The sequence below is a fragment of the Artemia franciscana genome, unplaced genomic scaffold, assembly GCF_032884065.1.
Source record: "Artemia franciscana unplaced genomic scaffold, ASM3288406v1 Scaffold_692, whole genome shotgun sequence".
Taxonomy (NCBI): Eukaryota; Metazoa; Arthropoda; class Branchiopoda; order Anostraca; family Artemiidae; genus Artemia; species Artemia franciscana.
Window position 1 is genome coordinate 267,299 of NW_027067087.1, and position 26,218 is coordinate 293,516.

Genomic DNA, 26,218 nt, shown 5'->3' on the forward strand with positions numbered 1-26,218 from the left:
GGCAGATTACAGATGCGTGCTTATTTGTTTGTTTTTTTTTTGTTTGTTTTTTCCCCCAGGGGTGTTCGTATCGACCCAGTTGTCCTAGAATGTTGCAAGGGGACTCATTCTAAGGGAAATGAAAAGTTATAGTGCCCTTTTTAAGTGACCAAAAAATTTGGAGGGCACCAAGGCCCCCTCCCACGCTAATTATTTTCCCAAAGTCAACGGATCAAAATTCTGAGATAGCCATATTATTCAACGTAGTCGAAAAACCTTATAACTATTTCTTTGGGAACGACTTACTCCCCCACAGTCCCTGTGGGAGGGGCTACAAGTTACAAACTTTGACCAGTGCTTACAGATAGCAATGGTTATTGGGAAGTGTACAGGCGTTTTCAGGAGGATTCTTTGGTTGGGGAGAGGGGTTGAGAAGAGGGGGATATGCTGGGGGAAGTTTCCATCGAGGAGTTTGTCATGGGGGAAGAAAATTTTAATTAAACTTAAATTAAAACTTCATTAAAACTTAAAACGAACAGAAATTACTTCGTATATGAAAGGGGCTGCTTCCTCATCAACGCCCCACTCTTTACGCTAAAGTTTGTTACTGTTTTAAAAAGAAGAGTTGAGAGAAAGAGTCAAACTTTAGCGTAAAGAGAGAGGCGTTGATGAGGAAGCAACCCCTTTCATATACGAAGTAATTTCTATTCGTTTTAAGTTTTAATGTCGCTCTTACTTTCAGTTGAAAAAACTTGTTTTTTTTAAATTTAATATCTCAATAGGTCCCATGAGAAACATGATTAAGTAAATTGTATTATCTTACTGAGTTGGTCTTTGACCCCCTAAAACAAGGTTTAACAGTATGAAAATTAAGAAATTGAAACACAAACATTGGACTTCTCTTCTAAAGCATATGAAGCGTGCCCAACTAAAGTCTATTGTTGCACATCTCTGGAAATGTGTAAAACAGTCTCAAGGTCCCCTTGATTGGAACAGAATATTGTATTGCAAAACATACTGGGAAAATTATTTTAGGAATGTCTTTCAGAGTGTTTACTATAAAGAATCTAGTCCCAGATTCAATCTCCTTTTGAAGGTAATGACGTGAGATTTATTTATGTAAGGATTGAAGTAGATTCTTCACTGACTCTAAGTAAGTTCATTTTTATTACTTATATAGAAGAATACATAAGATATTTTATTTTTTCATTTGTTATTAACATTTTAACTAAGTCATTGTCTAAATAAACTTAAGTTGCCGTCAAGCCAAGGCTATATGGAAAAAAAAAACAAAACAAACAAGACAGACAGTCCAAGTGAATGTCAAATCTACAATAAGCCACTTTTAGAATTGTATAAAGATGATTTCGTTTCACTTGCTGATAGATAGTTTATCATCCATCCATCCATCCTAAGGCAAAACTAAGGTACATAGTGAAAGAACGAAAAACATAGAACCAAAGTCCTGCTGAAAAAATAAATGACATTTTACAGATCATACAAAAACAGACATATTGTTCATTGAAAATATGTTATCTGTCTTTCCCACTGATGTGATTTTATACAAAACGGCGGTTTTTAGTGATCCATAAAATTTCCTTCGTTTTTGCTGAAAGTTTATGCAACAGAAAATTTAAACAGCTGCGTTCAAATATCTTTAATGTGCCGTTAAAAATTGCATCCATCATTCTGAGTTGAAGCTTTATAGAACCATACATTCCAAGTAATTGAGAAACTAAACACAATTATCACAAATTTGCATTAATATCTAACTAACGGCATAAGGGTCATGTCCTTTTAATATTAAATAGAAAAAACTAATTTTTTTATCTGAAAGTAAAAAACGCTAAAACTTTTAATTGTTTTAAAAAGTGGAATTGTGGCAAAGAGTAAAACTTTAGCGTAAAGAACGAGGGATTGCGGAGGGGAAAACCCATTTCATATACGAAGTAATTTCTGTTCGTTTTAAGTTTTAATGTCGCTCCTTACTTTCAGCTAAAAAAACAGTTTTTTTATTTAATTTCTGAACGTTTTTGAATTAATTCATGCTTTGGTTTTGGCTCTCCGCACATAAATTATTAAAATGAAATTTGTATATGAATTCTTTTTGTGGCTAAATGGCTTTCTTTTAGTTTTGATCAGACGATTTTGAAAAATAAGGGGTCGAGAAGGAGGTCTAGTTGCCCTTCAATTTTCAGTTACTTAAAAAGGCAACTAGAACTTTAATTTTTAACGAATATTTTTATTAGTAAAAAATATACGTAACTTAAGAATTAACTTACGTAACAAACTTTCATAATCTTATATTTTTGTTATGTATACGAGGGGGTTTGTACCCTCGTTAATATCTCGCTCTTTACACTAAATCGTAAGCTTTGTCCCAATTCTTAAAGAATGACCCCTGAATCAGAAAGGCTGTAGAATAAATAGTTGAAATTACTAAAAAATACTTTAGCATAAAGAGCGAGGTATTTATCTCCTCCTAAATACCTCGCTCTTTATGCTAAAGCATTTTTTAAAGCCCCTCACATGCGTAATAATCTCTGTTCGTTTTAAGTTTCAATGCTACTCCTTCCTTTCATTTGAAAAAAACTTTTTCGTGTTTATTTTTCATTGTTTTCTTACAGTAATGCTAGAAAATCCTGCGCCCTTTTCATTGAATTTTTCTTCCTCCATGACAGATTCCTCCAAGGAAAGATCCTCCAACATAGCCCCCTCCCCTCAGCCCCCCCCCCCTCAAAAAAAATAAAATCCCCCTGTAAACGTCTGTACACTTCCCAATAACCATTACTATATGTAAACGCTGGTCAAAGTTTGTAACTTGCAGCCCCTCCCCCAAGGATTGTGGGGGAGTAAGTCATCCCCAAAGACATAGTTATTAAGGTTTTCGACTATGCGGAACAAGGTGGCTATCTCAAAATTTTGATTCGTTGACTTTGGGAAAAAATGAGTGTGGGAGGGGGCCTAGATGCCCTCCAATTTTTTTGATCACTTAAAAAGGGCACTAGAACTTTTCATTTCCATTAGAATGAGCCCTCTTGCGACATTCTATGACCGCTTGGTCGATACGATGACCCCTGGAAAAAATAAAAATAAAAAAATAAACACGCACCCGTGATTTGTCTTCTGGCAAAAAATTCAAAATTCCACATTTTTGTAGATAGGAGCTTGAAACTTCTACAGTAGGGTTCTCTGATACGCTGAACCTGATGGTTTCATTTTCGTTAAGATTTGTCTGATGGTGTCATTTTTGTCTATGACTTTTAGGGGGTGTTTCCCCCTATTTTCTTAAATAACGCAAATTTTCTCAGGCTCGTAACTTTTGATGTGTAAGACTAAACTTGATGATACTTATATATTTAAAATCAGCATTAAAATGCGATTCTTTTGATTTAGCTATTGATATCAAAATTCAATTTTTTTAGAGTTTTGGTTACTACTGACCCGGGTCGCTCCTTACTACAGTTCGTTACCACGAACTGTTTGACAAGATCATAAGACACGAGGCCTGAAAGACATTTTTATAAAAACGAGCGTTGAAAATAAGAATTGAATTTTTCATTAAGCTCAGTTAAAGTCATACAAGTTAGGTCTTTAAATATTTTTCTCTGCTCCTAGAACTTGATTTGGCCTATTCTTATACGCATACTTTATAAACATTTCATAATATTTTTTGCACTTCAACGACTGCAATGAATTATTTCTGTTCAAACATCTCTACAATTTTCCGTTAAAAAAATTGTATCAGTGGGAAGCGAGGATTACAACAAACGTTAGTGTGAACAACTGTAAGAGGCCATTCACACGGGGCTTAGTCGTAGTCTTGACTACGACTACGACTTGGCAAATCATTCCCGTTCCCACGGGTTTCTGAATCTCAGTCCCAGGTGTAATAATACTTCAATTTGTGATCAACTCACCAGCAACTAAGACTAGATTTTAACCAACTACATTAAAGATTAGTAGCAAGAAATTTGGCATGAATCTATCAACAAGTGAAATGACATGATTTTTGTACCATTCTGAAAAATAGTTATGGCAGTCACCTTTTACAGAGACCATTTGTCTAGGATTTACTAAGCAAACATCCCAAGTGTTACTGAAAGTTGGTACAGCTTAAAAATCCTGGGTTTTACTTTCGAGCAAATGACCTCCCAATCACCTCTCATACATTTTACTTTATTGAAGTATATATGTAATTTTTTTCTGTCTTACCATCTAGAAATCTTTTGCTCTTCACATTCACAATAAGTTCTTCAAGAAAATAGAACTTTGATGCCATCCTATATCTGTGCCATTTGTTAACCCTCCATTCCAGTCATATTTCTTGCCAAAAAATTTTAGATGTAATTGGTTGAAACCTATGCTTATTTCCTAGTGAGTTGATCCAAAATTGAAATATTATTACGCCTATGACTACTTTGAACCCCCTGTGAACGGGAAGTTTTCGCCAAGTCACAGTCGTAGTCACGACGACGACTAAGTGCTGTGTGAATGACCACTAAAAAAAAGTATGAAAAGAAAGCTTTTTCAATAAGAAGCTGCCATCTGCAAGTCATAATTTGGCAAAATTTTGAAATATTCTTCTTAAATGGCCGGAAAAACTTCTTTACTATCCAAAATGCGAGGCGCTCTTGTGGGTAGTCTAGCCGGAGATTGCCTAGGCAATCCTTTTCAAACAAAAGGAGAACTTGTTTCTAAAAGTGTTCTGGAACATTACTTAATTGGACTGCAAGACCCCAACTTAAAAGGTTTGACTTTCAAGTTGAGCCCTATCCTAGCTAATTTTTTAGAAGATTACTTCTAACTTTAAATATAAGAGGGTCTTATAAAATGTTTGACAAAAGACTGATAAAACTATTGGTTATTTTGGTGCAGGGGTGGATCCTGATGTGTGTATTGGTGTGGGGGGTGCACTCCCTCCCCTCAATATTATGGCAGATTTCGGATTGGAACCATTTGTTCTGGTTGGGATGATGTAACGTTTTAAAGTTATTTGTGCAGTTAATTTCTAGTAGTTTAGTTTGTTGATTGTTAGTCTCTGTTTTTGTTGATTGTTTTTTGTTTTTTTTGTCTTACTCTGTCACTAGGATTACAAATCCTCTCTTGTTTTGTTGAGGGGTCAGAAATGAATTGAATTGAATTGAATTAATAAGTAGTTTTTAATTGTTAAGACTGTTTATTTTTCCAAGCCAATTTAAACAAGGTTTTGGTTACTTGTGGTCTTTGTTAGATTTTATCAATGATATATACCACCCAAAAATACTTAATTAATTTGGATTTGTCAAGGAAATCTGTTTTTATTGTCAGAAAAACCATTTAGGAGATGAAAATCTTCATTTTGTATTTAAAAGGAAAGGAAACTTAAAATTCTAACTTCTTTATGCTGTCAAAATTATATTTCAGATTTGTGCTATCACAATAGGGTTGAGAAACTTAAGCTTTAAACTTCTTTCTACTGTCAAGAACTTGTTTTCAAGTCTTGTTAGGCTATGGCACAGAGGCTAAGAAATTCACATCTATTATCATTATTTTTTGGGCTCTTGTCAAATTTGGGTCTGCTTTTTTCAAAACAGGGTTATTTTTACAACATTGTTGTTTTTTGGGGTATTTGTATAGTAGACAGTAAATGCATAAGAAGTGCAAAGACATTATTAATTTATGTAATGGACTTTGGTTAGGAAATAGTAGCAATGCATTGCTTATTTTCATCTAGTTAAAGCTCTGCTTGTATACATATCACTTCCTCTGTTCATCCTAAACACTAGAATAAAGGCCAAACTGAGTTATATCTGAACTTTAGTAAAGGTCTGTATAAGTATACACTGTTAACTAAGTAGCCTATATGAGTCAAAATACCCCTTCAAAGGTCAGAGTAATCATTTAAGAAAATAAATTTTCAAAAAAAAAATGTTCATAAAAGAAGACAAATAATTATGTGTTAATTTTTTTTATCTAGTCAGTATAGATGGGTCTATGAATTCTCAATTTGAATGTGTGAAATGGTTTTGATTTTTCTTAAACATTTACTAATGAAATGTTGAAAAAGTGGAAATTCACACCACTTGAGTTAACCATGGAAATGGAATACAAGTACAATATTACTTCAGAATTTCTCACCTTTTCAATACCAGCCAGTCACAAAATATTGTCATGTTTTTGTATAGTGACTCAAAATATTGTCATGTTTTTGTATAGTGACTACATATATTTGTCCATAAAATTGTATATACTGCTTAGGATTTTTATACTTATTTTGGTACATGCTATCCTATCATATTTTCACAATTAGTTGTCTATAAAGCAAAATTTTTTGAAGACCTTTCTCTTACTTATTGCTAATTCTGGGCTGAATTTAAAATTTGTGTGCACAACAGACATATCAAGATTTAAATGCTAGAATTGAATATCAGAAAATTTCATGACTTAAAAAATTGTTATTAAAGTTCTGGAATAGCATGAAATCCTGAAAATTTAAGTCACCAATCTATAGGCTACATATTAAGTTCAAAAATAACAAAATAATAATTATTTGTTTTCTTAAGGAGCATTTCAACTCATATGCTTAGTTTAAAGTGCATACCTACATGCATCTTTATTAGAGCTCATATTTTCATGACAATTTTGGTCTTTATCTTGAATATTTTAGGATGATTAGAAGAAGGAACACTAACAAAGAGCTCTAAACTGACAGAACTAACTGTTATAAACCTTCATCAAAATACTGAGGCAGACATCAAATGTGCAATGGTGAGAATAGAAATATAAAAATAGACTTGGTCTTGTAAAATTATGAATTTTGTAATTTAAGCAAGTTACATTTGAAACTTTTAAACTTGAAAGATGCACTACATTGTTATGAAAAGTGAAATTTTGGTTAGCAATATTTTTTAGATTTTGTCAAATTTGACAGTGTTTATTAAAACACTATTTTTAAAAAGAAATAGCAATTAGTTAATGTTTTATTGCATATGCTTAAAACCATGGTTATAAATGTCTTCTATGTATTTCTATCTCTTTGTTCAGTGTTTCATGTTACACCCCTAAACAAACTAGAATCAAATGGGGAGGAAGAACGCTCCTGGACTTAGATTATGCTGATGATTTAAGCATATTAGATGAAAGTGTGAGCAAAATGAATGAATTTTTAGAGGTTTTACGAGTTCAGGGTGCTAAAATAGGCTTGAAAATTAATGTTAAGAAGACTAAGTCACTAAGGTTAGGAATAAGTGAAGATGAACAGGTGACCTTAGGTAACGAAAAGATTGATCAGGTTGGGAGCTTCAGTTACCTTGGTAGTATTATTAGTAAAGATGGTGGGAGCAGTGAAGATGTTAAAAGTAGAATAGCTAAAGCTCAGGGTGTTTTTTCACAGTTAAAAAAAGTTTGGAAGAATAGAAAGATAAGCCTACAAACCAAGATTAGAATATTGGAAGCTACAGTGATGACAGTGGTCAAATATGGCTCTGAAGCATGGACACTCCAAAAAGCAGATGAAAATTTACTAGATGTTTTCCAGAGAAGTTGCCTACGAATTGTTCTGGGTACCCGGCTGACTGACCGTATTTCAAACAGTAGGTTGTACGAAAAGTGTGGCTCAATCCCGCTTTCTGGGGCTATAATGAAAGAAAGGTTGAGATGGCTAGGCCATGTTCTACGGATGAAGGATGACAGATTACCGAAGATTGTCCTTTTTGGCCAACCGTCTGGGGCTACACGGAAAGCAGGTCGTCCTTGTCTGGGTTGGGAGGATGTCATAAATAAGGATTTAAAGGAAATGGGAACTTCCTGGGAGGGTGTAAAGAGGGAGGCTTTAAATAGATTAGGTTGGAGGAGGAGCGTGCGTAGCTGTGTTGGCCTCAGGCGGCTTGGTGCTGCAGTGAGTTGTTAGTAGTAGTAGTAGTAGTAATCTTTTCATACATACATGATTGTATCTTAATCCTCATTTCCTACTCTTTGTTGCCATCATAGTTACTAAGTGATGACATATGGCTAGGCAACATGTGAAATGGTTCAACCTATACAAATAGTCACAAAGAATGCATCTTTCTTTTGGTATAATTTGGTATAATATTTTATGTATTGATTTTTTGGTATAATGATGAGGCGGTTTTGCCTGGGGCAAATAGTTATGTTGGATAAATGAGAGGTATGGTTGTTTCTGAGAGTAGGAGCAGTGACCACGCTGCATATTATGTTTTATAGGTAGCAATTGAGGATCTTTGCGTCTGGGAATGGACTGAGTATTGTTGTTATGTGTAATTTGTCTTTTGATTGATGATAAACCCTATTGGGCATGCACATAGAGTGTTTTGATTTAATCCAAGTTGTCCCTCAATATTCTTTCAAATTTTCATATTTGTAGGTGTAGCCTTAATTGCACTAATATCATAATAGTAGTGATAGTAGTAGAAATAGTAGTAGCAGCATTGTTAAAAACAGTAGAAGCAGGTACATTTTGCCTTTTGGTCTACTGAATCCCACTGTGTATCCCACTCATGATGCCCCTGAAGTTTCCTCTTGGTATGATAAGTCATTCCAAAAACATTGCTGATATGCTCATATCATGCATCTATATACACATAGTATATTGTGATTTAATTCAACTTTTCCCTCTACGTTTCCTCAAATATTTTTTTCAATACTCTCAGTCTTAGTAGTACTCTCTGCAGAAGTAGCAGTTTTAGTGGTAGTAGTAATAGTACTTCTGCTAGCTGTAGAAGCAGGAATAGTTGTAGTTGTAGTACTGTGCAAATATGGCCTTTTTGGTCAATTGATCATCTTTCTCATTGTTTCCTGAAAGCTCCAAATTAATATGCTCAGCTATTCCCGAGTTACATCCTTCTGACAACCATATACACATAACATGTTTTGAGTTAGTTCAACACTCCCCTCAACATTCTCTGAAAGACTCATCTTAATAGAAGTCAAACATCCATCCTTTTTCTCAATTAAATAAAAAAACAAGTTTTTTGAAATGAAAGTAAGGAGCGACATTAAAACTTAAAACGAACAGAAATTACTACATATATGAAAGCGGCTTTTCCTCCTCAACACCCCACTCTTTACGCTAAAGTTTTTTATTGTTTTAAAAAGTAGAGTTGCGAGAAAGAATCAAACTTTAGCGCAAGGAACGGGGTGTCAAGGAGGAAAAGCCCCTTTCATATACGGAGTAATTTCTGTTCGTTTTGAGTTTTAATGTCGTTCCTTACTTTCATTTCACAAAACTTGTTTTTTTTTATTTAATTTCTGAAAGTTTTTGAATTAATGCATGTCTGATTTTGGCTCTCTGTACATAAATTATTAAAATGAAATTTGCATACTAATTCTTTTTTTGGCTAAATGGCTTTCTCTTAGTTTTGATCACGATTTTGAGAAATAAGGGGTGGGGAAGGAGGCCTAGTTGCCATGCAATTTTTCGGTTACTTAAAAAGGCAACTAGATCTTTTAATTTTTAACGAACGTTTTTATTAGTAAAAAATATACATAACTTAAGAATTAACTTACATAACTTATATTCTTATATTTTTGACTATATATATGAGGGGTTGGTCCCCTTGCTAATACCTCGCTCTTCACACTAAATCTTGTTTTGTCCCAATTCTAAGAATGACCCTTGAATCAGAAAGGCCATAGAACAAATAGTTGAAATTACTTAAATTTTTTTTTAGCATAAAGAGCGAAGTATTTATCTCCTCCTAAATACCTCGCTCTTTATGCTAAAGTATTTTTAGAACCCCTCATATGCGTAATAATCTCTGTTCGTTTTAAGTTTTAATGCTTCTCCTTACTTTCAATTGAAAAAACTTTTTCATGTTTATATTTTCATTGTTTTTTTTTTAATAGTAATGCTAGAAAATCCTGCGCCCTTTTCATTGAATTTCTCTTCTCCCATGAAATATTCCTCCAAGAAAAGATCCTCCCATATACCCCCCTCCCCTGAACCCCACACCCAGACCAAAAAAATCCACCTGATAACGTCGGTACACTTCCCAGTAACCATTACTGTATGTAAACATGGGTCAAAGTTTGTAACTTGCAGCCCCTCCCCCAGGGACTGTGGGGGGTAAGTCGTCCCCAAAGAAATAGTTGTTATGGTTTTCGACTATGCGGAACAAAATGGTTATCTCAAAATTTTGATCCGTTGACTTTGGGAAAAAATGAGCGTGGAAGGGGGCCTAGGTGCCCTTCAATTTTTTTGGTCACTTAAAAAGGGCACTAGAACTTTTCATTTCCGTTAGAATGAGCCCTCTTGCAACACTCTAGGACCACTTGGTCGATACGATGACCCCTGGGAAAAAAAACAAACAAATAAACACGCACCTGTGATTTGTCTTCTGGCAAAAAATACGAAATTCCACATTTTTGTAGATTGGACCTTGAAATTTTTTCTATAGGGTTCTCTGATACGCTGAATGCGATGGTGTGATTTTCGTTAAGATCCTATGGCTTTTAGGGGATGTTACCCCTATATTCCAAAATAAGGCAAATTTTCTCAGGCTCGTAACTTTTGATGACAAAGACTAAATTTGATGAAACTTATATATTTAAAATCAGCATAAAAATCTGATTCTTTTGATATATCTTTTAGCTTCGAAATTCCGTTTTTTAGAGTTTCGTTTACTATTGAGCTGGGTCGTTCCTTACTACATGGGAACAGTTCGTTCCCATGAACTGTTTGATACAGTTCGTTCCCATGAACTGTTTGATACAGTTCGTTCCCATGAACTGTTTGATACAGTTCGTTACCACTAACTGCTTGATAATATATACTATAAGTAAACAACTTGTAAATAAGTTGTGTGAACTCTGGAGAAATATTAAATGTTTTTTTTTACTATTTTTTAAGTAGAATGGCCATCGCATAATTTCAATCAGATAAGATTGGTGAAAAGAGGTGTAGTTGGGAGAAGGGCTAGTTGACCTGATCAGTTTTGACTCTTACAAGGGAACAATAACTTTCAATTTCAACCAAATGAACCACCACTAAAGTTTTTACAACTATCCCTTCCTTAAGAACCATAAATGATTCAGTGGCATGATTTACAACACTCGCCCCCAGTCCCTGGTCCTTTGTATCCACCCCAGAAGCCTTGGTATATTATCTTTGGACTATTTTAAATAAAAGGACTCTTTCAAATTTCTATTGGATGCAGCTCAGGAAAACACGACGTTTGTTTCTGTGTGGTTGTGTGTGTGTGTGGGGGGGGGGGGGTAACTATACTATGTTCCTTTTGACTCTTAAAAAGGACACCAGAACTTCTGATTACCAATCCAATGGGTCCCCTCCAAAGCATGTACGACTACCTTTTCTGTAAAAATTTACTATACTCCATGGGTATAACTTCAACCCTTTTCCTCAGAGCTTGGGGGGGGGGTGTACTCTCACAGACATAATTTCCTTACTCTTTAACTGCAGTGAACAAAATTGCTATCTTGATCGGTTTTGTTGGAGGTGTTTGGCGAAACGATGGACGTAGGGACTGGTTGCTCTTATGTCACTTTTGACTCTGAAAAAAGGCATTATAACTTCTAATTTCAAGCCAGTTGAGTCCCACCTGAAACTTATAAGACCACCCATGCCATAAATTCCACATATGCTTCCTGGGCCTAATTTATAACCCTATCTTGGGACTCTGGGGGGTTGTGTCTATCCTAGAGTTACTATTTTATGTTCCGTGGACTATTTTGAATAAAATTGCTATCTTAAAATTTCCATTAGATGCGTTTGGTGAAAAAAGTTATTGGGGGTGGTGTAGTTACCCTTCATCACTTTTGAATCTTAAAAGGGAACTAGAACTTCCATTTTTCAACCAAATGAGCCTCCTGTAAAGGTAAATAACCATCTTTTCAGTAAAAACCTTAAATGCATCCGAGGCTTAACTTACAACCCTCGCTCCTAGGCTCTGATGTTTTTTTTATCAACCACAAAACCTTTTTATATGATCTTTTTTCTAATTTGTATAAAATGATTGACTTAAAATTTCGGGATAGTACAACGTGTGTGGGGGAGAGGGCAATACCGACCCTCTGGTCACTTTTACTCTTAAAAAAGGCATTAGAAATTCTGATTACCAATCCAATGAGTCCCCTCTGCAGTTTATGCGACCACATTTTCCGTAAAAGAAAACCTTAAAGGCCCCTGGGGCATAATTTACAACCCTTGTCCTGCTGTAGGGGTGGGGGTGTCTTCCTTAAAGTCATATATTTCAAACCTCGTCTATGGGGGAGGATGTTGCAAATAAAGATCTAAAATAAATGGGAACTTCTTGGGAGGGTGTAAAGAGTGAGACCTTGAATAGATTAGGTTGGAGGAGGAGCGTGCGTAGCTATGTTGGCCTCAGGCGGCTTGGTGCTGTAGTGAGTTATTATTATTATTGTTATTAGTAGTAGTAGTAGTAGTACTTCAACTACGATGAACAAAATTTCTCTCTTCAAATTTTGATTTGATATCTTTGGGGGATTGATGGGCGTAAGGGAGGGGGGGGGGGGTCTGGTTGCTCGCAAATCACTTTTGACGTTTTAAAATGGCACTATAATTTCCCATTTCAAATCAAATTAGCCATAAGCGAAGTTTATACGACCATCCATTCCGTAAAAACTAATATTCCCCCAGAGCATGACTTACAACCTCATCCCCAAGGCCCTGAGGTGGGCATTGTTATATGTTCTTTGGACTATTTTGAACAAAATCGTTATCTCACAATTTCAATCAGATATGCTAGGTGAAAAGAGGGTAGTCTGGGAGGAAGGTGAGTTGCCCTCCATCACATTTTACTCTTAGAAAGGAACTAGAACTTCCAATTTACAACGAAATGAGCCTCCTCCAAAGTTTATACATCCATCCCTTCCATTTAAACATTAAATGCCCCCAGGTTATAACTTACAACCCTCGCCCCCAGACTTTGGGGGTTAGTCTCAACCCGAAAAGCTCTGTTACACGATATTTGGACCATTTTCGATAAAATGGCTCCCTCAAAACTTCTGTTTGATGGATTTCGGGAAAATGCGACGTTTGTGTGTGTGTGTGGGGGGGGGGTAGCTGCTCTATGATCACTTTGAACTTAAAAAGGACATTAGAGCTTCTGATTACTAGTTCAGTGAGCCCCTTCCGAAGTTTATACGATCACACCTTTTATAAAAACCTTATAGACCCCAAGGACATAACATACAGCCCTTGCCCTGAGGATTGTGGGGAGGGGGTTGTCATCCTCAAAGACATGATTTCAGGAGTTTTAAACTACGTTGAACAAAATGGTTATCTCGAAATTTTAATTTGATGTTCTTAGGTAAATGATGGGCGTGGGAGGAGGGCTAGTTGCCTGTCAGTCACTTTTAACTATTAAAAGGGGAACTAGCCCTTTTAATTGCCAATCGAATGAACCCTTTTTGAAGTTTCTACGACCGTTCCTTCGATACGAAGTGCCCTGGTCTAAAAAATAATAATAATAACACATTGCGCCAACATCTTTCTTTACTTAGGCTATATGATGAACTAAAGGTTAGTTTCATTCATCTTAACTCTGACTAGTGAGGCAATTGAATCTATTTAGATTAAAATTAATAACAGTTGCGGATGTTGTATATAGACCCCCCCCCCCAGTTGTCCCTGTGTTTTAGACTCCGAGTCTACTTTGGCTGCTATGCTGTCACTTGCCATATCTGATTATGCAATTTATGATCTTGTCCTTCTTGGGGACTTCAATCTTTGCGAAATTCATTGGATTTATAGGTCCAGTTTTTGCAGAAAAATTCTCCTTTTTGTCTGCCCTCTCTGAAAATCCTCTCTATTAAACAATATCTCAACCAAATCGTTTCAGAAAGGGTCAAGCTTCTAACACTCTTGATCTCATTATTCTCAGCAATCCAGGCGGATTAGATTCTTAGAATCTAATGTATACACCTATTGGTAATATGTAATTACCTATTAGCGACCATGTTGTAATTATTTTTGAGTCATGTTTGCCTACTAAACAGCCCTCTTCTAAGCAATGGAAATATATCAATTTCAATCTAGTCTCCAAAAGACTCACAAATGTCAATTGGAAACGGCTTATTACTGATGATGCTGATGTGAGTTCGTTTAACGTGAAAACTGAAATTTTGCATACTGACAAAACTTGCACCAGAATTTTTTGTGCTAAACAGGCCAAAAGTATACCTTTTTTACTTCTGAAACAAATACGCTAGTTAGTAGAAAATATCTTGCATAGAATCGCTATAGAAAAAAGAAAACACAAGAATATCAAGTATTCAAAACTTTTCCTAACTATGCAATTAACCAAAACAAGGAGTTAAAGAGACAGTGTGAGGAAAAACTGGCTTAGGATGTAAGGGATAACCCTTAATCTATCTGGTTTCATGTTTCTCAAGAATGTAGCAGCCGACTACAGTCCCTGATATCCTGGATAATAGTCAACTTGTTCCTGATTCTGAGCTGAAAGTTGAAATTTTCAAACCAACATTCCTCATTTTTTTTCCCCTCTAACTCCAGTACTGTTTTCCCCTGCCTCGTGGCTGGTCCAGACTGCATTCATCCTCTTATCCTTCATGAATGTCAAACGATCTCGATTCAACCACTTTCCTTGCTATTCAACTTATCATTGAATCTTTTCAGACTATCTCTGGATTGGAAAACTATCCATATCATTTCTGTCATAGGTAGTGCAACAGCACTGCCCTTTGTAATAGTTGAAACTAATAGGAGGGCAGTCAGCCCCATTCCCACGCCCATTTATTCCCCAATCACATTGAATTAAAATTTTGAAATATCCATTTTGTTCAACTTTGCTGAAGGGTCTGGAAATTATGTCTTGAGGATGACATCCCCCCCCCCTACAGCCCTCAAGGCAAGTTTTGTAAGCTATGCCCCGGAGGCATATAAGGTATTTGCAAAGAAGGTGGTCAAATAAACTGTGAAGGGGCTCATTGGATTGGAAATCAGAAGCTCTACTGCCCTTTTTAAGAGTAAAAGTGATTGGAGGGCAGATATCCCCCCATCACTCGTCGTATTATAGCGGAATGTATCTGATAGAAATTTTGACAAATCCATTTGTTCATAAAATAGTCCATAGGTCACATAACAAGGCCTTTAAGCTTGACACAACCCCCCAGAGTCTGGGTGGAAAGGGTTGTTAGTTATGCCTCTGGTTAATAAAAAAGTTTTTATAGAATGCTCATTGAATAGGGAATTCTTTAGTTCTAGTTCCCTTTTAAGAGTCAAAAGTGATGGAGAGCAGCTAGCCCCCTCCCCTTCCTGACATCCTCTTTTCCCCAAACGCATCCAATCTGAATTGTGAAAATGCCATTTTTTTTCATAATAGCCCAAAGAGCATATAACAATATCTCAAGGATATGCATGACTTCCCAGAGCCTAAGGGCAAGGGGTAAGTGATCTCCTGGGGCATATAAGGTATTTGTGGAACGGGTGGTCGTATACGCTTCAAATTGGATGGGCCTTATTTGATTGGAAGTTGGAACTTCTAGGGCCTTTTTTAAGAGTCAAAAGCGAAAAGAGGACAGCTATTCCCTCCCTAAGTCTATCATTCCTCAAAACATATCTGATCAAAATCAGCATTGTTGAAAGATCCAGCAATTATGTCTTTGGGACTGTTAATCCCTATACAGTACTCAGGACAATTCGTTAATTATTTACATATAGCCTTATTTATTGAGAAAGGCATGCATTTTGAACCTCAGTTTCCAAAAAGACAAAGGGCATTCAGGTGAGCCTTTCAGAGAATGTTGAGTAGAGTGTAGAACTGAATCAAAACGCGTGGGATGTTATACGAATTATCAAAAGGGCGTAACTAAGGAGTGTTGGAGTATGTTAATTTGGAACTTTCCGGAAATGATCAGGGAGATAATCAAAAAGGCAATGTTTTCATGCTACCGCTACTACTGCAACTACCACCACTGCTACCACTACTACCATCACACAACTCAATTTGCAATATTGAGGACAAATTTGAACTAAATCAAAAGACGCTGTGTGCAAATACATTGTCAACAGAGCGTATCTCAAGATTTGATTTGGGTATTAAGTTGGTAATTTCAGAAAATGTTTAAAGGGGAAGATCATCTAACCGAACGGAAAGAACCTTGAGATAAAAATTTCAAGAGGTATATGAACATGCACGTTATCAAAAGAACATATCAGCTATGTTGTTGTAATGGCTAGTAGTATTAAATTGAAGACTACATTTCAAGACTTTAAATCATCTCATCAAACAGTTCGTGGTAACGAACTGTAGTAAGGAGCGACCCGGCTCAATAGTAAAAGAAACTCTAAAAAACGGAATTTTGATGCTAAAATATACATCAAAAGAATCAGATTTTTATGCTGATTTTAAATATATAAGTTTCGTCAAATTTAGTCTTTGTCATCAAAAGTTACGAGCCTGAAAAAATTTACCTTATTTTAGAAAATAGGGAAAAACACCCCCTAAAAGTCACAGAATCTTAACGAAAATCACACCGTCGTATTCGGCGTATCAGAGAACCCTATAGCAAAATTTTCAAGCTCCTATCTACAAAAATGTGGAATTTCATTTTTTTGCCAGAAAACAAATCACGGGTGCGTGTTTATTTGTTTGTTTTTTTTTCCCAGGGGTCATCGTATCGACCAAGTGGTCCTAGAATGTCGCAAGAGGGCTCATTCTAACGGAAATGAAAAGTTCTAGTGCCCTTTTTAAGTGACGGAAAAAATTGGAGGGCACCTAGGCCCCCTCCCACGCTCATATTTTCTCCAAAGTCGACAGATCAAAATTTTGAGATAGCCATTTTGTTCCGCATAGTCAAAAACCTTAATAACTATGTCTTTGGGAATGACTTACTCCCCCACAGTCCCTGGGGGAGGGGCTGCAAGTCACAAACTTCGACCAGTGTTTACATATAATAATGGTTATTGGGGAGTGTACAGTCGTTTTCAGGGGATTGTTTTTGGTTTTGGGGGTGGGGTTGAGGGGATGGGGCTATGTGGGAGGATCTTTCCTTGGAGAAATATGTCATGGAGGAACAGAAATTCAATGAAAAGGGCGCAGGATTTTCTAAAATTACTATAAAAAAAACAATGAAAAAATAAACATGGAAAAGTTTTTTTTTCAATTGAAAGAAAAGATTAACATTGAAACTTAAAACCAACAGAGATTATTACGCATATGAGGGGCTCTAAAAATACTTTAGCATAAAGAGCGAGGTATTTAGGAGGAGATAAATACCTCGCTCTTTATGCTATAATATTTTTAGTAATTTCAACTATTTATTCTACTGCCTTTCTGATTCAGGGGTCATTCTTAAAGAATTGGGACAAAACTTACGATTTAGTGTAAAGAACGAGATATTAACGAGGGTACAAACCCCCTCATATACATAATAAAAATTAAAGAATATAAAAGTTTGTTACGTAAGTTAATTCTAAAGTTACGTATATTTTTTGCTAATAAAAAAATTCGTTAAAAATTAAAATTAATAGTTGCCTTTTTATGTAACCGAAAAATTGCATGGCAACTAGGCCTCCTTCCCCATCCCTTATTTCTCAAAATCGTCTGATCAAAACTAAGAGAAAGCCATTTAGCCAAAAAAGGAATTAATATGCAAATTTAATTTTAATAATTTACGTGTGGAGAGTCAAAATCAAACATGCATTAATTCAAAAACGTTCAGAAATTACATGAAAAAAACTAGTTTTTTTAACTGAAAGTAAGGAGCGACATTAAAACTTAAAACGAACAGAAATTACTCCGTATATGAAATGGATTGTCCCCTCCGCAATCCCTCGCTCTTACGCTAAAGTTTGACTCTTTGCCACAATTCTGCTTTTTAAAACAATTAAAAGCTTTAGCGTAAAGAGCGAGGGACTGCGGAGGGGACAATCCATTTCATATACGGAGTAATTTCTGTTCGTTTTAAGTTTTAATGTCGCTCCTTACTTTCAGTTAAAAAAACTAGTTTTTTTTATGTAATTTAAGATAAAAGGCGAAAAAAAGCTTTATTAGTGAAAGATAAACTTTTCCTGGAAAATGTTAAATAAAAAAAGGTGAGTGCAAGTGATTTTTGTTTTATTCAACAAACAGCAAGCAATCACTTCAATCATGACTTTCACCTTTCCAGAGAAAGATTACTTAAAAAGTTTTCAAAATTATCTGAAAATAAAGCCATAATACATTCGTCAACTCTTGGACCAGGAGTAATTAATTTTTCATCAAGGACCTTAACATTAAAAGAAAAGTCCATATTAGAAAAAGGTCCAAAATTTTGCTTTAAAACTAGTAAAGTCCCAGTAGAAGAAATTATCTCTTCAATTGAAACATCTTTACATAGAAACCCCATCTTAATCAAAGATGTTAGACTAGTAAGAGCTTCTACAGTTAAAACCCTGTCAAATTTTACTGTAAAACCAGAAATCCCTAACAATTCTATCAAAGACATAAAGATTCTTAATAATTTAAGAAAGGATGAAGAGATCTATTATTATTACAAAGGCAGACAAGGGTAACACTTTAGTTGTAATGGACACGAAGGACTACGATTCAAAATTAAACGCTTTACTGAAAGATGAGAAAACGTACAAAAAACTTTCTTCTGTCCCGACAGACTCGTACACAAAGGTAAGGTAAAAAGGTAGAGGATACGGCATTAGACTTTGCAGTCCGTACCGGCGGTGATGATCCGTTTCTTGGCCCTTCAGCCAGGAAGTGCAATGGGGGGTTGGGGGCCAGCCATCCTGTGCTTTCGCACACCCTTCCTGTTTATCTTCCCCAGATTTCTCCAGGTACCCACTTAGAGCTGGGTCGACTCTGGATAAGCTTACAGAGTCACGCCACTGACCCCCGTCCCAAACCGAAGAATTGGGTACACTGGGATTCGAACCCGCGTCCTCTCAGACAAGGGATCCCGAATCCAGCGCACCAACCCATTCGGCCAGGACGGCTTAGGTCGTGCAACTCGGCCAGGACGACTCGTACACAAAGAAGTTTAAGAACGAGTTAAAGAGTTTGAAGGAAGAAGATAAGATTACACCTCTGCTTTTCTACAAATTCTTACCAAGAAGTTCTTTGTGTCCTAAATTATATGGACTTCCAAAGATACATAAGCCAAATATGCCATTACGACCAATTGTTGCAAGTATAAAGTCACCAACAAGTGCTCTGAGTAAGTGGTTAGTGTCATTGTATAAACCACTCATGTCGACACAAATTTCTTACATTAAGAATTCGTCAGAACTTGTAAAAAAAAACTAAAAGAAGTGGAAATTTCTTCAAATTCTGTAATCTCAAGTTTCGACATAGTATCAATCTATACGAGTATTGATGTAAAAGACGCAGAAATTCTTCTTGAAAGAAAGATATTAAGAAATTTGGACTCAATTAGTGGTGAAACAGTTTTGAAAGTCGGTGTAATTATGAATTTAGTTAGGTCGTGCAACATGTTCTCTTGTTTTTTTTTCAGTTTAGAGGTTTTTTTCGAACAAGTCAATGGTTTAACCATGGGGGCCCCTTTAAGAACTTTATTAGCAAATTGTTTTGTTGAAAATATTGAAACCATAGAGTTAGATTCATATTTTTTTTTAACACAAATTTTGGTGGAGATATAAGGATGACATAATTTCAGTATGGAATTATGGGGAGGAGGAATTTAAAGGTTTTTTTTTAGAACATCTTAATTTTTGGGGAGGTGATTTAAAATTTACAATAGAATTAGAAGAGGATAAAAAACTTCCTTTTCTAGATGTTCTTCTTTTAAAAAATGAAAATAGTCTGGATTTTAAAATTTGCAGAAAACCTACTAACAATAATAGATTTTTGTCGTTCTTCTCCGGTCATGCTCGCCAAGTAAAAATTGGTTTAATCTTATCCTTAACTGACCGCATTTTCAGAGTTTGTTCCCCAAAATTCATTGAGGAGGAATTATTGTTGTTAAAAAATATTTTAATAAATAACCATTATCCAGGTTGGTTAATTGACCAGACTTTTTCGAAAAGAAGGAAAAAATTTCTAGAATTTTTTGACGACATTCTGGAAACAACACAAAAAAAGATGTTTTTTGTTCTTTACCATATGTTCCAAGGCTGAGTGAAAAACTTTAAAGAATTTTACAAAATAATGGTTTAAAGGTAGCTTTAAGAGGTAGTAATACTTTGGCTATTTTTTTTTAATTCTGGAAAGGATCGCTCTTATGTGGGAAGTACTAATCAGAATTTAAAAATGAGATTGCTACAACATCATAATTCTATTTCATTGTCTTTAAAGCAGAATTCCAAACCTGAAGATTTCACGTCGACTCTATCGGAACATATTTATAATTATCCAAATCATTTTATTTTGTTTGAAAATGTCTCTTTGATTTCTAGGGACCAAGGTTTAAAACAAATTTTCAGGGCAATAATCGAAATTAAAAAAAATTTATTCAAGAATAATTCAATAAACTGAGATACAGGTGAATTTGGATTGAAATCAATTTATGATAATATACTGAAGTCAAATAAAGTAAATATCACTTCACCTAAGAGCTATGACCTCTGTCCACCTGATATGTCAGATAAATCTAATGAACCGGAACCGAAAAGATCAAGGAGATTTGCTTCCGCTGTTGCATTGAAAAAAATAAGAGCAATAAACTATATGTAATTAGTTTATTGGGTATAAATTTTGTTTGTTTTTATTGATGTCTTTTAGTTTTACTGTTGATGGTGAACACTGTATATGTGTTCGAAATATCTAGTTGGAAATTTTATATCTGTTCACTGTCGATTAAAAGGTTTCATCCCTATTTTGAACTGTTATACTTTCCAGGACTTGATGAGAGGGAGGTTGAACTGACCATAAGTTAATACTACTGTTGCTGCTAGGGCTACTGCTATTAATATTAATGCTACTTCTAGTAATACCAATACTACTACTGTGACTACTATTACAACAATGCTTAATGGTATGAAGATGAAGGAATTTTCAGTGAGAAAATTGAACCCATTGAGAATGAACTAAAATTCCGTACCCTTGCTAAGAAATCTGCAGCTGGTGCTAGTTCAACTCTTTGACTGATTAAGTTCAGCGTTTTCACTTGTTCCCCAAAAGTCATCAGTCTTCTGTAGAACGGACTTGTTCATCCCAATCTTGAAATTGCAATGTCTTGAGCCTCTCTGAATTTTAAAAAAGACATAAAAAATTAGAAGATGAGTAAAGATGTGTCACCAAAGTGATATCTAACATGCGGCCTACCCTGCAAGACTAGCTAAGCTGAACCACCCAACACTTGTATACATAAGGAACGGAGGTGATGCCATTCTAACCTATGAGTTAATGAATGGTAATACTCTAGCGACATTCTTTTCTATTGTAAATCCTAATCCAAAAACCAAAGGTCATCAGCTGAAACGTGTTAAGGAGTTCACCCTATTTAGAGTCCGCGCTCAACGTTGACGATTCCTCCAAAATCGTCAACAGTTGGAATAATCTATCTAAAGATACAGTTACTGCAGAATCTGTTGACATCATAAAACGAAGGCTGGATATCGAGTGGTCATTAAGGGACTGTAAACTCAAGAATTTGACTGTCAACAAGTTGATTAAAGTCAACAAGTTGAGTTTACTAAATGGTCACTAAATTACAATTAAACAACTTCAAAATTCAACTTTGGATCTTCATAAGGTAAAATCCTTAGATTTTTCCAAGCTGCAGTTTAAAGTTATCTTTTGCTGTTTATCTGTCCACGTAAAATTTTTTATTTGGTACCCACTGCTACCAAAAACTGCACAACTACATATAGAGGTTTTTTAATTGAAAGTTGAATTCCTTGATTTTGTCATTTAAAAGATATGTATGGTTGAGGATGTTTCCAACCAAAGAATTGAAATAACATCAGGTTGCATTTTCATTATCCTTGGTACCAAAAAGTATTGGCAACTTGTCTAATTTTATCATATTATTACACTGAAAAATGGCCGAGACATGCAAAACGCTATATGGTGTTTGTAGTATTTTCCTCTAAAATTAGCGTAATCAATGTAATTGGCAAATAGGTGTAGAAATAAGTGTCTGATCTCAGTACCCGAAAAAAAATTAATAATGAGGAAGATTGAAAAAATGCAAAAAAACACCGAACGCTATATTGCGTTGTTTTTTTTTGTTTTTTTGTTTTTACACTATTGCCAGTTTCCACTCCGATCTGCTGTCTGTACTCTGATTTGGATATAAACTTAGATGTGTCATAACTTTTCCTCTATAGTGAGCGAAGAATCTGACTTGATATTTATACAGTCATCAAGCAGGCTATTCTAAAAGAAGAAGAATTTTGACTTAAATTTTGTTTTAATAAAATTAAAAAGAAAGCAAGCAAAATCTAATAGTCTAGTAAGTTTTGATTATTGTCTTTAAGATTTACAATTATTTTTTTTTGTCTTAGTTCCATACAAGCCATACACAGACGACACTGCTATGACCAAAAATGTTGCTCGATCATTGCTGGAATGCAAAGGATACAATCCCAGGGATATGGCTGTGAGGTTTGTTATCAATTATTTCTTAAGTGTACAATCATCCTATTCAGGGTCATTCCAGGGGTTGTTGGCATCCAGGGGAAAATTGCCTATGTCCCCTTCGACTCAAGTATAAACAAGAAAGTCTCAGAAGCCCAGCCATGGCTCTTCCTCCAGCCATGTTGTCCAGGGCAGCTTGTCTGGCTCGCCCGAGCCCCTCGTTTGACCAGTCCTGACCATAATGTAGGAAAATATAAACAAATTATTTACAGGAGAGAGTTTAGGAATAAAAAAAACTTATTTGTCACCAGTTGTCCAAATAAAAAGGAAGAGAAAATTGGTGGGGGGGGGGGGGTAATGTTTATTTATAGTTTCTTCAGGAACATACAGTTGAATCAGTAAATTTTATATTTTTATCATTCCTGGCTTTATTATTTTACATGAAATACATCTAAGGTAAGGTTTAATTCCAGAGAGCTAGAACCTACTGTCTGAAGCAACGCTCTAGTGCTATCTAATGCTGTCTAACGTAAAGGGCCATAAGGCTTCAGTATAGTATTTTTTTTTGCCAAAGCCAATCCATGTGGAAGGGATTGCCATAGAAAAGTTTGTATTTGGCTCATACTAGCGGAAACTGAATTTTTGTGCTTCATTTAAGATTCTAAAGTGATCACAAGACAACCATCATCCCGTGCTCTTTTTACGTTTTCTATCCCCTTGGCAAACATTGATTAAAATTTCGAAATAAGAAGGTTTTTTTTTTCAAAATAGTCTAAAGGTCGAACAACTATACTGCTGGAGATGAACTGATCCCCCACTGCCCCTGGGGCAAGGGCTTTAACTTAGGCAAATTATATGCTGTTTATGTATAGGGTTTGTTTGTTAGGAAACTGGATAAGTTTGATCCTGGGTCCCCAATAAGGCTTTGGGTGTTGAGGTGAAACCTTGCTGAGGAAAAGTGGAGTGTGAAAAAAAATTAGATAGCCACCAAGTGCCTACTGATTTCTGAAAAGAATTATTAATAGTATGTGAGGGTATTAAGTTGGTATTTTCAGGGTATGTTGAGGCGGGATGCTAAAAAGTGATCGGAGGGCAATGGCTCTTGCCCTTCTTAATCTCCCCTCAGTATCAGTTAATATTCTGAGACAGCTTTTTTATCAAAATAGTCAGAAGTCCAAATAACAACGCCTCCAAGGATAAATTGACCCCCTACGTCCCTCAGAGCAAGCATTGTACACCATGCAATTTGCCCATTGTTTACATATAGGATTTATAGCTGAGAAAGGGGGAATACTTGATCCTGTGTGGGGTCCGAAAACGCTAAGGGTATTAAGATAAAACTTTAAGCAATATTGAGGGGAATGTTGAACTGAATCAATGCCTTCAAAGTTGACAGGATGGATCCCCACAGCCTTTAAGCAAGGGTTTTAAGTTATGTGACTTGTCCTATTTTACATATAATGTCGGTTTTTTTTTTGTGAAATGGTGGCATTTTCAATCCTAGGTCTCCGAAAAGGCATAGGGCATTAAGGTAAATCTTTCAAAAAATCTTAGCACTTCTCGTGGGTCTGGGTGAGAGTTGTTGCTTGGATTTCTGAGAGGGGGGCATATGAAAATTGAAGCGCTGCCTTCAGCCTGACATGTCGCTTCCCGAGGCGAAATTTTCCGATTGTGATGCAGATTAGAGGAAGTTCAATTCATCCTCTGGGAAAAGAACGTCATAGGAAATTTGGTACTAATCTCCTTAAAGATAGTGAATATCCTGACTCTTGAATCCGTAGAGCTGGAGTTGAGAGGAAAAAGTAAAATAGGTAACTTTGAAAGGTTTGCCTGCATGGTAGAAGAGGCTATTCTTACAGGAACAGTCGGGAACTAAACAACTTTCATTCCATATAGCAGAATGAGTTCGAGCACACTTTTCAGTTCCGGTATGAAAAGAAGAATTGTATCCTCCACATTTGGCTGAATTAGAAAACATTTAAAATCTGCATTCAGGACAGTCTAATCTTTATCTTATCATAGTGTAAATTAAAAAGGTTATCAAAATAAAATATATTCTGGTTAGTCACAAGGCGTTAACTGGTGGAATGCTAGATAGTCTTACACCATAAGGCTTGTCAAACATAAAGATTGGCACGAATCCGTATTCCTCCTCTTCGTCGGCTACAAGCATAAAGGCAGGAGACTTGAAGGAAGATAAGTTATGGGTAGAAACTAAGTTCCTGTTTTTGTAGATGTTCTTCGAAGTATTGCATGCATAAACTCACTCCAAATAGTCTGTGGAGCTTTTAGGTACCAAGAAGCGATCCATAAACAAGTCAAGCTCACGATAAGCAGCGAAATTTGAAACTGGTTGAATATTCTCACATTTTATCGTTGAAAGAATTGTGTCATTTCCCATAAGTGTTATTTGTAATTTGATGGAATTGCAGAAATTTAGTTGGTATTATCTGCTGCTGTTTCTAATAAAGGAAAGCTCTTTTTTTCCTAGCCTGGAGTTATTGCTGCAGTTATTGTACGATTCTCATCGTCAGCCATATGCTGGACATAATTGTTTGTTCTGAACTGGGTTTCTGTTTGTTGGTTGCATGTTGTGCACTTTTTTGAAATTTTGCACTTCTGTGTATGAGGAACAGAACCTTTGTTCATCCAGACTATCAATGACAAAACGTGACTTTAGATGGTGTTCTAGCTGCACAGCAAGACCGAATTGCAAAGGCAAGAATAGAGTGTGGGGACATGTTGCTTGGACATTAGTATGTCTGATCGATAAAACCTTTATTGAAATGTTCTTCCTGCAAAAAGTGTATGAAGGAACAGTTCTAAGTGATCTGGCATATAATTGTGCAGCTCTTCTTCAGAGGACCTGTGTTCAAGGATTATGAAGGTCTCTTTTCGCAAGTGGAGTTTCTTAATATCACTCTTGATTAGTTCAGCAGCTGCAAGAATCCCACTTCCTAGGCCTATAATGAAAGAAAGTTTGAGATGGTTATGGTACGTTTTGCAAAAACTGTCTAGGGCTAAACGGATAGCAGGTCGTCCAGGATTGGGGCAAAGAAACGTTTAAGGGAAATGAGAACTTCCTAGGAGGATGTTAAAAGGGAAGAACTTGAATAGATTGGAATGGTGATGTGGTGAGTTGTTAGTAGTAGTAGTAGTAGTAGTAATAGACTTAAGATAGATACTAGGAGCAAAATCTGTCCTCATATGATGCTCTTAATAATTTAATGGTCTGGAATGTATTTGTTGATCAAGCAGGTTCTCTATGGGATTTAAGCCTAATAGTTGTTGAAAACGCACTTTAAATAGGCTGCAGAATCGCTCCTCTAGTGTTTTTTTTTAAATTCTATCAAAGATCTTTCTTGCCTTTTTTTAAATTAAATTTAAGGGTTTGTTTGCTAGAAATGTCAATGAAATTTTACTTTGATTTGTTGTTGTATGGATTGATGTTTAGTCTAGGTTTTTTCTTTGCTGAAGATTCTTTCATTTTTTGAGAAACTCTTATACCATGTTGTTTTAGGTGTAGCATCAATGTATGTCCCCTTTTGACCCTAAGCAAAGATGTGTTATGCCTCTTTTAATCCAAACATAGCAACTTAAATGAGGTATGAGAGCAGAAGAAGATCCCTGACAATATATGTAGGCTTATACCAAAATAATCATAGTCATATATGTCAGTAAAAATAAGCCATAATTTATAAGTGACGTGGATTTTTTCTTGATTTAAGCGTCACACCTGTACTACAAAAGTGAAGAACAAGAAT

At 35.7% G+C, this 26,218-nt stretch overlaps 1 protein-coding gene across 1 annotated transcript in view; it reads left to right on the plus strand.

Annotated features, from left to right (window-relative positions):
• Positions 1 to 4,524: 4,524 nt before the first annotated feature.
• LOC136043511 (ADP-ribosylhydrolase ARH3-like) overlaps positions 4,525 to 26,218 on the plus strand; it is a 42,191-nt gene continuing 20,497 nt past the window's right edge. The window contains 2 exon segments of the mRNA XM_065728430.1: positions 4,525 to 4,730; positions 22,382 to 22,481. Of these exon segments, the coding sequence (XP_065584502.1) occupies positions 4,571 to 4,730; positions 22,382 to 22,481 (260 nt within the window). The 5' untranslated portion in view covers positions 4,525 to 4,570.